The sequence below is a fragment of the Protopterus annectens genome, chromosome 10.part0 (genome assembly GCF_019279795.1).
Source record: "Protopterus annectens isolate FY-2018-M chromosome 10.part0, PAN1.0, whole genome shotgun sequence".
Taxonomy (NCBI): Eukaryota; Metazoa; Chordata; order Ceratodontiformes; family Protopteridae; genus Protopterus; species Protopterus annectens.
Window position 1 is genome coordinate 1,026,126,355 of NC_056744.1, and position 11,373 is coordinate 1,026,137,727.

Below are 11,373 nucleotides of genomic sequence, written 5' to 3' on the forward strand. Positions count from 1 at the left end.
CTAAAAGGCTTAATTCCCTTTCATCTTAATATTGGGGAAATTCTTCTTCTCATTTTGCCTCTAGGTCTTTCCCTAAATTTTTTTTTTTTGGCAAATCCTAAAAGGGCCCCAAAATTGCATTTTTCTTAAAAAAAAGGTTTTCCAAACCCTTTTAACTGATTTTCCAAATTTTAAGGGGAAATATTTAAAATCCCCCCGAAGTTCTCCTTTCCTTAATTAGGTTTTCCTAAAAGGCATTTAAAAGGGGCCCATAATCTTTTTTTAAAAAAAAATTTTTTTTTTTTTAAAAGGCCCCCCTTTTTTTTTTTTTTAAAGGTTTTTTTTTTGTTTTTTCCCCCAATTTTTTTTCCCCCTTTTTTTTTTTTCGGGAAAAAAAGGGGGGCCCCCAAAAAAATTTTTTAACCCAAAAAAAATTTTTTTCAAAAAAAAAAACCCCAAATTTTTTAAGAAATTAAATTTTTTTTTTTTTTTTTTTTCCCTTTATTTTTTTTTGGCCTTTGGGGGGCCCCAAAAATTTAAAAATTTTTTAAACCCCTTTAAATTTTTTTTAAAATTTTTTTTGTTTTTCCCCCCTTAAGGTTTTTTTTCCCCCAAAAATTTTTTTTTTTTTTTTTTTTTTTTTTTCCAAAAAAAATTTTTTTTTTAAAAATAACAAAAAAAAAAAAAAAAAACCCAAAAATTTCCCCCCTTTTTTAATTTTTTTTTTTTTAATGTTTTTTTTTTTTTTCCCAAAAAATTTTTTTCCCCCCCAAAAAATTTTTTTTTAAAAAATTTATTTTTTTTAAAAAAACCCCTTTTTTAAATTCCCTTTTTTTGGTTTTTTCCCTTTTTTTAAATGAAAATTTTTCCCCCAAATTTTTTTTTTTTTTTTGGGGTTTTTTAAAAAAATTTTTTTCCCAAAAAAAAATTTTTTTTTTTTAAAAAAAAAAAATCCTTTTAAAATTTTTTCCAAAAAAAAAATTTTTTTAAAAATTTTTTTTTTTCCCCCCCCTTTTGGGGGTTTTTTTTTTTTAAAAAAAATTTTAATTTTAAAAAAATTTTTTTCTTTTTCTTTTCTTCCCCCCCCCCCTTTTTTTTTTTTTTCCCCTTTTTTTTTTTTTTTTTTTTCCCTTTAAAAGTTTTTTTTTTTTGGAAAAAAAAAAAAAAAAATTTTTTTTTTCCCCCCAAAAAAAAAACCCAAAAAAAAAATTTTTTTCCCCCTTTTTTTTTGGGTTTTTTAAAATTTTTTTTTTTTTTTTTTGGGGGGGTTTTTTTAAAAAAAAAAAAAGGGAAAAAAATTCTTTTTTTTGGGGTTTTTTTTTTTCCCAAAAACCCCCCTTTTTTTTTTTTTTAAATTTTTTTTTTTTCCCCCCTTTTTTCCCTTTTTTTTTTCCCAAAAATTTGTTTTTTTAAAAAAAAAAAAAACCCCAAAAAAAATTTTTTTTTTAAAAAAAATTAAAAAATTTTTTTAACCCCCTTTTTTTTTAAAAAAAAAAAAAATTTTTTTTTCTGTTTCCTTCCGGGGGTTTTTTTTCCCAAAAGGTTTAAAAAGTGGAAACCCTATCAATACTTCATTATTTAAAGCAGTTCTAGTCTCTTTTCTTCAGAATGACCTACCTACAGGTCTTACATTCCCTTTCATCTTGAATGATTATGGGCATATCTCTCAAATGTCTACATTTTTGCCTCATATTTTTGGTCTGTTCCACATAAAGGTTGTGTTTTTTCTGGCAAATCACTAAAGACTGAAGTCCCTAAATAATGACATTGATTTCATATCCTACAGAAAAGGGAAAAAAACCTTTAATTTTTTCCTTTTTTTGGGAAATTTTAAAACCCCTTTTTCCCCCCCCCCGGGGGGGGTTTTTTTAAAAATTTAAAAGGGAAACCCTTTAAAAAAAAAAAAATTTTTTTTTTTTTAAAAAAATTTAACCCCTTTTTTTTTTGGGAATTCCCCAAATTTTTTTTTTTTCCCAATTTTTTTTTTCCCAAAAATTTGTTTTTTTAAAAAAAAAAAAAACCCCAAAAAAAATTTTTTTTTTAAAAAAACCCCCAAAAAAAATTTTTTTTTTTTTTTTTGGGTTTTTTAAAATTTCCCTTTTTTTTTCCCCCTTCCGGGGGTTTTTTTTCCCAAAAGGTTTAAAAAGTGGAAACCCTATCTTTACTTCATTATTTAAAGCACTTCTAGTCTCTTTTCTTCAGAATGACCTACCCCTTTTTTTTTTTTAAATTTTTTTTTTTTCCCCCCTTTTTTCCCTTTTTTTTTTTAAAAAAAAAGGGTTTTTTTTTAAAAAAAAAAGGGAAAAAAAAAAATTTTTTTTAAAAAAAAAAAAATTAAAAAAAAATTTTTTTAACCCCCTTTTTTTTTAAAAAAAAAAAAAATTTTTTTTTCCCCCTTTTTTTGGGTTTTTTTTAAAAAAAAAAAAAACCCCAATTTTTTTTAAAAAATTTTTTTTTTTTGGAAACCTACCCCCCCCTTTCCCTTTTTTAAATTTTTTTCCCCCTTTTTTTTTTTTTTTTTTTTAAAAAAAAAGGGCTTTTTTTTCCAAAATAAAAAAAATTTAAAAAAAAAATTTTTTTTTTCCCAAAAAACCAAAAAAAAAATTTTTTTCCCCCTTTTTTTTTAAAAAAAAAACCCCCCAATTTTTTTTCCTTCCGGGGGTTTTTTTTCCCAAAAGGTTTAAAAAGGGCCCCCCAAAATTTTTTTAAAAAAATTTTTTTTTTTAAAACCCCCGGTTTTTCCCTTTTTTAAATTTTGGGAAAAAAATTTTTTTTCCCTTTTTTGGGGGCCCCCCAAAAAGGTTTTTTTTTGGAAAAAAAAAACCCAAAAAAATGTTTTTTTCCCAAAAAAATTAACACAAATCCTGTTAATTCTAGCAGCTTTCCAAGTTTATATGGGCAATATTTAAAATCTGTCCCGATTTAGTTCTCCCTTTTTTTGGGTTTTTTTTCCCAAAAAAAAAAAACCCCAAATTTTTAAAACTTCTTTTTCTTTTTTCCCCCCCCCCCTCTTTTTTTTTTTTTTTTTCTCCTTTTTTTTTTTTTTTTTTTTTTTTAAAAATTTTTTTTTTTTAATAAAATAAAAAAAAACCCCAAAAAAAATTTTTTTTTTAAAAAAAATTAAAAAATTTTTTTTAACCCCCTTTTTTTTTAAAAAAAAAAAAAATTTTTTTTTCCGCCCCTTGACCATGGGTATGGTTTGTCCTACAAAAGCATTTAAAAAGTGGAAACCCTATCAATACTTCATTATTTAAAGCTGTTCTAGTCTCTTTTCTTCAGAATGACCTACCTACAGGTCTTACTTTCCCCTTTTTTTTTTGGGAATTCCCCAAATTTTTTTTTTTTCCCAATTTTTTTTTTCCCAAAAATTTTTTTTTTTGGGGAAAAAAAAAACCCAAAAAAATTTTTTTTCCCCAAGAAAAAAAAAACCTTTAATTTTTTCCTTTTTTTGGGAAATTTTAAAACCCCTTTTTTTTTTTTGGGGGTTTTTTTAAAAATTTAAAAAGGGCCCCCCAAAATTTTTTTAAAAAAATTTTTTTTTTTAAAACCCCCGGTTTTTCCCTTTTTTAAATTTTGGGAAAAAAATTTTTTTTCCCAATTTTTTTTTTAAAAAAAAAGGGTTTTTTTTTAAAAAAAAAAACCCAAAAAAATTTTTTTTCCCCAAAAAAATTAAAAAATTTTTTTTAACCCCCTTTTTTTTTAAAAAAAAAAAAAAATTTTTTTTTTGCCCCCGGGGAAGGGGTTTTTTTCCCAAAAAAAAAAAAACCCCCCAAAAAAATTTTTTTAAAAAAGTTTTTTTTTTTAAAAATTTTTTTTTTCCCCTTTAAAAGGGGAATTTTTTTAAAAATTTTTTTTTTTTTTGGGCCCCGAAAAAAAAATTTTTTTTTTTTTTAAAAAAAAAAATTTTTAAAAAAATTTTTTTTTCCCTAAAAAAAAAAAAATTTTTTTTAAAAAAACCCCCAAAATTTTTTTTTTTTTCCCGGTTTTTTGTTTTTTTTGGGGTTTTTTTAAAAATTTAAAATGGAAACCCTAAATTTTCATTTTTCCCTTCATTTTTTTTCGTTCCCCCTAAAGGTTTTTTTCCTTCATTTAAAAAAGGGGAATCCCTAAATTTACATTTTTCCTCAATTCCTCCCTAAATTTGGGGTTTTTAAAATAAAAAGGGCAATTAAATTCCTTTTATTTCATTCCTACAGAAAGGTCCCACAAACCTTTAAAAATTTGAACTTTCCAATTTATTAAATTATTTAAAACCCCCCGTTTTTTTTAAAAATTCCCTTTACCAAGGTTTCTTCCTTCATTTAAAATGGCCCCCTTAAATTTCTTCATTTTTCCCTTCTATTTTTTTTTGTTCCCCCTAAAGGTTTTCCCCCCTTCATCTTAAAGATTGGGAATCCCTAAATGTTTTATTTTTCCTAAAAAGGTTTTTCCAAATGGTTTTTTTCCTAAAATAAAAAGGGCAATTAAATTCCATTTTTTTCCCTTCCTACAGAAAGGTTTGTCCACAAACCTTTAATTTGAACTTTCCAATTTATTAAATTATTTAAAACCCCCCGTTTTTTTTCGTGACCTTAGGTTTTTACACCCTTTAAAATGGAAAATTTTTTCATTTTTAAAGCATTTTTGCCTCTTTTTTGGTTGCCCCCTAAAGGTTTTTTTTTTTTGGAATAAAAAGGGCATATCCCAAATTCTAATTTTTCCTAAAAAGGTTTTCCACAAAATTGTTTTTTCTGGAAATTTTCCCAAAAGTTTAAGTCAAATTTAAAATTGATTTATTCCTCCGAAAAGATTTTTCACAAACCTTTAAAAAGCTTCAATTATATAAATTTTTTAAAAACCCCCGTTTAGTTCTCTTTTCTTGAACCTTAGGTTTTCCTCCATTTAAAATGGAAACCCTAAATTTTCATTTTTCCCTTCATTTTTTTTCGTTCCCCCTAAAGGTTTTTTTCCTTCATTTAAAAAAGGGGAATCCCTAAATTTACATTTTTCCTAAAAAGGCTGTTAACAAAATTTGTTTTCTGGAAAATCATAAAGGGAATTTTAAATTGCTTTTATTTCTTCCCTTTAAAAAACCATGTAAAATTGGTTTTCCTAAGCTTTAAAAGTAAACAATATTAAATTTCCCGTTTAGTTCTTTTCCTTTGACCATTAGGTTTTCCTCCTTTAAAAAATTTTAAACCCTATCTTAATTTAAAACATTTTTGCCTCTTTTTTGGTTGCCACTAAAGGTTTTTCCCCTTTCATTTTAAAGTTTTGGGAATCCAAAAAATTTTTATTTTTCCTCAATTTGCTTCACAAAATTGTTTTTCTGGAAAATTTCCAAAGTAAGGGGCCCAAAAATTTAAAACTTGATTTATTCCTCGCCCAGGGGAAAAATTTTGTTTTCAAGGCTTTAAAATTTTAACAATATTTAAATTTTTAAAAGTTCTGTTTTTCTTGAAGGGGTATTTGCCCTTACACCCTTTAATAAAATATAAATATTCTTTTAAAGCATTTGCCTCTTTTTTGGTTGCCCCCTAAAGGTTTTTCCCCTTTCATTTTAAAGTTTTGGGAATCCCTAAATTTACATTTTTCTCATATTTTGGGCCCCACAAAAGGTTTTTCCTAAAATTAAGGGAATTTTAAATTCCCCGATTTATTCCTCCTTCCCAAAATTGTTTTCCTAAGCTTTCCAAGTTTATATGGGCAATATTTAAAATCTGTCCCGATTTAGTTCTGCGTTGCCTTGACCATGGGTATGGTTTGTCCTACAAAGGCATTTAAAAGTGGAAACCCTATCAATACTTCATTATTTAAAGCAGTTCTAGTCTCTTTTCTTCAGAATGACCTACCTACAGGTCTTACATTCCCTTTCATCTTGAATGATTATGGGCATATCTCTCAAATGTCTACATTTTTGCCTCATATTTTTGGTCTGTTCCACATAAAGGTTGTGTTTTTCTGGCAAATCACTAAAGACTGAAGTCCCTAAATAATGACATTGATTTCATATCCTACAGAAAGCATGCTAACACAAATCCTGTTAATTCTAGCAGCTTTCCAAGTTTATATGGGCAATATTTAAAATCTGTCGATTTAGTTCTGCCGTTGCCTTGACCATGGGTATGGTTTGTCCTACAAAGGCATTTAAAAAGTGGAAACCCTATCAATACTTCATTATTTAAAGCAGTTCTAGTCTCTTTTCTTCAGAATGACCTACCTACAGGTCTTACATTCCCTTTCATCTTGAATGATTATGGGCATATCTCTCAAATGTCTACATTTTTGCCTCATATTTTTGGTCTGTTCCACATAAAGGTTGTGTTTTTTCTGGCAAATCACTAAAGACTGAAGTCCCTAAATAATGACATTGATTTCATATCCTACAGAAAACGCATGCTAACACAAATCCTGCTAATTCTAGCAGCTTTCCAAGTTTATATGGGCAATATTTAAAATCTGACCCGATTTAGTTCTGCCGTTGCCTTGACCATGGGTATGGTTTGTCCTACAAAGACATTTAAAAAGTGGAAACCCTATCAATACTTCATTATTTAAAGCAGTTTTAGTCTCTTTTCTTCAGAATGACCTACCTACAGGTCTTACATTCCCTTTCATCTTGAATGATTATGGGCATATCTCTCAAATGTCTACATTTTTGCCTCATATTTTTGGTCTCTTCCACATAAAGGTTGTGTTTTTTCTGGCAAATCACTAAAGACTGAAGTCCCTAAATAATTACATTGATTTCATATCCTACAGAAAACGCATGCTAACACAAATCCTGTTAATTCTAACAGCTTTCCAAGTTTATATGGGCAATATTTAAAATCTGTCCCGATTTAGTTCTGCCGTTGTCTTGATCATGGGTAAGGTTTGTCCTACAAAGGCATTTAAAAAGTGGAAACCCTATCAATACTTCATTATTTAAAGCAGTTCTAGTCTCTTTTCTTCAGAATGACCTACCTACAGGTCTTACATTCCCTTTCATCTTGAATGATTATGGGCATATCTCTCAAATGTCTACATTTTTGCCTCATATTTTTGGTCTGTTCCACATAAAGGTTGTGTTTTTTCTGGCAAATCACTAAAGACTGAAGTCCCTAAATAATGACATTGATTTCATATCCTACAGAAAACACATGCTAACACAAATCCTGTTAATTCTAGCAGCTTTCCAAGTTTATATGGGCAATATTTAAAATCTGTCCCGATGTAGTACTGCCATTGCCTTGACCATGGGTATGGTTTGTCCTACAAAGGCATTTAAAAAGTGGAAACCCTATCAATACTTCATTATTTAAAGCAGTTCTAGTCTCTTTTCTTCAGAATGACCTACCTACAGGTCTTACATTCCCTTTCATCTTGAATGATTATGGGCATATCTTTCAAATGTCTACATTTTTGCCTCATATTTTTGGTCTGTTCCACATAAAGGTTGTGTTTTTTCTGGCAAATCACTAAAGACTGAAGTCCCTAAATAATTACATTGATTTCATATCCTACAGAAAACGCATGCTAACACAAATCCTGTTAATTCTAGAAGCTTTCCAAGTTTATATCGGCAATATTTAAAATCTGTCCCGATTTAGTTCTGCCGTTGCCTTGACCATGGGTAAGGTTTTTCCTACAAAGACATTTAAAAAGTGGAAACCCTATCAATACTTCATTATTTAAAGCAGTTCTAGTCTCTTTTCTTCAGAATGACCTACCTACAGGTCTTACATTCCCTTTCATCTTGAATGATTATGGGCATATCTCTCAAATGTCTACATTTTTGCCTCATATTTTTGGTCTGTTCCACATAAAGGTTGTGTTTTTTTCTGGCAAATCACTAAAGACAGAAGTCCCTAAATAATGACATTGATATCATATCCTACAGAAAACGCATGCTAACACAAATCCTGTTAATTCTAGCAGCTTTCCAAGTTTATATGGGCAATATTTAAAATCTGTCCCGATTTAGTTCTGCCGTTGCCTTGACCATGGGTATGGTTTGTCCTATAAAGGCATTTAAAAAGTGGAAACCCTATCAATACTTCATTATTTAAACCAGTTCTAGTCTCTTTTCTTCAGAATGACCTACCTACAGGTCTTACATTCCTTTTCATCTTGAATGATTGTGGGCATATCTCTCAAATGTCTACATTTTTGCCTCATATTTTTGGTCTGTTCCACATAAAGGTTGTGTTTTTTCTGGCAAATCACTAAAGACTGAAGTCCCTAAATAATGACATTGATTTCATATCCTACAGAAAACGCATGCTAACACAAATCCTGTTAATTCTAGCAGCTTTCCAAGTTTATATGGGCAATATTTAAAATCTGTCCCGATTTAGTTCTGCCGTTCCCTTGACCATGGGTATTGTTTGTCATACAAAGGCATTTAAAAAGTGGAAACCCTATCAATACTTCATTATTTAAAGCAGTTCTAGTCTCTTTTCTTCAGAACGACCTACCTACAGGTCTTACATTAACTTTCATCGTGAATGATTACGGGCATATCTCTCAAATGTCTACATTTTTGCCTCATATTTTTGGTCTGTTCCACATAAAGGTTGTGTTTTTTCTGGCAAATCACTAAAGACTGAAGTCCCTAAATAATGACATTGATTTCATATCCTACAGAAAACGCATGCTAACACAAATCCTGTTAATTCTAGCAGCTTTCCAATTTATATGGGCAATATTTAAAATCTGTCCCGATTTAGTTCTGCCGTTGCCTTGACCATGGGTATGGTTTGTCCTACAAAGGCATTTAAAAAGTGGAAACCCTATCAATACTTCATTATTTAAAGCAGTTCTAGTCTCTTTTCTTCGAAATGACCTACCTACAGGTCTTACATTCCCTTTTATCTTGAATGATTATGGGCATATCTCTCAAATGTCTACATTTTTGCCTCATATTTTTGGTCTGTTCCACATAAATGTTGCGTTTTTTCTGGCAAATCACTAAAGATTGAAGTCCCTAAATAATGACATTGATTTCATATCCTACAGAAAACGCATGCCAACACAAATCCTGTTAATTCTAGCAGCTTTCCAATTTATATGGGCAATATTTAAAATCTGTCCCGATTTAGTTCTGCCGTTGCCTTGACCATGGGTATGGTTTGTCCTACAAAGGCATTTAAAAAGTGGAAACCCTATCAATACTTCATTATTTAAAGCAGTTCTAGTCTCTTTTCTTCGAAATGACCTACCTACAGGTCTTACATTCCCTTTTATCTTGAATGATTATGGGCATATCTCTCAAATGTCTACATTTTTGCCTCATATTTTTGGTCTGTTCCACATAAATGTTGCGTTTTTTCTGGCAAATCACTAAAGATTGAAGTCCCTAAATAATGACATTGATTTCATATCCTACAGAAAACGCATGCCAACACAAATCCTGTTAATTAGATTGAAGTCCCTAAATAATGACATTGATTTCATATCCTACAGAAAACGCATGCCAACACAAATCCTGTTAATTCTAGCAGCTTTCCAAGTTTATATGGGCAATATTTGAAATCTGTCCCGATTTGTGCCCCCCCCCCCCATTACTGTAAGCTTTGTACAGATTTCTTTCAGTACGAGACTGAAAGGTATTATTATGGGCCTCATCAAACAAAACATTCACCACACTATACACATTTCCCACTACAAACCCAAAGAGATTTTATCCGCCATTAAAACAGCATTACAGAAGCTTACTTGCCTAGATTGCTTTTATTCTTTAAAAAAAAAAAATTGTGAACATATTAATTTGCTGAACGAGACACAAAATGATGGGGATCAGAAAAGTTCCCACTATCTAGTATAGCAAGTACCTAGTTCATGATAGAAAGTGAGGAACCATTACTGTGAATAAATTATATGTAACATGGAGAGAGATACACTGGCCCTGCTGTCCTACTACATTAAAAATGTAATCACACATGGACTGCAATCTGGGAAAAAAAAAAACATTTCTTTACAATCATTATGCATAAGAAAGGCTGTTCTCACACATTTAAAACAGTGCTGCTCAGCCATATCCAACCAGACTACGATAAAAATACCTGTAATCTATATAATCATATCTCTCAAATGACCCCGATTTTGACTCAAATTTTGGTTCTGTCCTTCATCGGTCTTAAAACTGGTGACACTTGGATAAATTATGATGAATTACACTTAATAAATAATGATCATAATTAGAGCTATAGACTTACTTTAATTTAGAAAATATAAACTAATTCACATTATCTTATTTTATCAATGTTTTATAAATAAAATAAAAATTATCAATGTCTCAAGTTAAAAATACCAATATTCTAATAGTGTCCCTGATTATTTCTGGATTTGTCCCCGATTCTCTTGAGACTTTTGCCTGATTAGAAAGAAACACGATGACAGTAAACAACCAAACACATCCATGTTTAAGTAAACACAAAATAATGCTTGCACATTAATACATACTAAAACATCAGTTACATATAATAATCATTAACAAGCGCTAGAAACCACCTGAAGACTGATTTGTAGCAAACTTCTCAAAAGCCAGAACATTCTTAGGGTTACAAGCTGTTCCTCTTTGCGAGGGACAGTCTCTCTTTGGGGAGCTGTGTCCTGCTAAAAAACCTAGAAAATGGCAAATGTCCTGAGATTTTAGAACAAAAAAAATTTCCCAAGTTTTCTTTAATAGTTGCATAAAACAGTTATTTTCTGTCTGAAACACCTAAATGTTACATGAAACGGCATAAGCTTCTCAAATGCTACAAGTATGAGCATTTATCTGTGTATAAAAGTGAAGTTCTGTCCTTTGCACTGGCCGGGGGTGTGCTTTGTCCTGCAAAATCTCACTCTTCTATAAAAAATGTCCCGCTTTGAGCATTTGAAAAGGTATTATTCAATGCACTTATTCAAAGACAGTATAATAACTTCGAGGCTCCCACGCGTTAAAACAAGTCTAGTAAATATTATTTATAACTATTTATTAAAATTACAATTCCACAACCATATTGATACCGTAACAGCCTTACCCTGCACAGCCCTGACATCTTGACAGCAAAAACGAACAAGTAAAGTACACAGTAACGCAAGGTCCACTGTAAATGTCAGAATTAAGACCTCCAGTCGTCCTGGCCAATCACTAAACCCTAGTAACATCGCGAGAAAACAACGCAGTCCCATCGGAAAGTAGAAGACCTTTAACCTACTTAGAACTGCTGGCAGGAGAAGCCCAGCTAGTTTATTATACAATATGTACTGTTCATTTTGTCATATTACCTCAAAATTTATGTGCCCTAAGTAGAACTTTTTTGTAAGGAAATGTTACATTTTGTTTGGGAATTTGCATTGTCTACGCTGTTACATGTAAGATGCAGGTGTTTCAAATATAAAATTATTTTATGCAACTATTAAAGGAAACATAAAAAATGGTCCTAA

At 30.0% G+C, this 11,373-nt stretch overlaps 1 protein-coding gene across 2 annotated transcripts in view; it reads right to left on the reverse strand.

Annotated features, from left to right (window-relative positions):
• Nucleotides 1-11,071, reverse strand: part of ACADM (acyl-CoA dehydrogenase medium chain) — a 633,245-nt gene extending 622,174 nt beyond the window's left edge. The window contains exon 1 of one of the 2 annotated variants that reach the window (XM_044085786.1): nt 10,968-11,071. In XM_044085786.1, coding sequence (XP_043941721.1) covers nt 10,968-10,985 — 18 coding nt within the window. In that variant the 5' untranslated portion in view covers nt 10,986-11,071. The remainder of the gene's footprint in view (nt 1-10,967) is intronic. The other variant, XM_044085785.1, reaches the window with a different exon arrangement.
• Between the last annotated feature and the right edge of the window lie 302 nt (nt 11,072-11,373).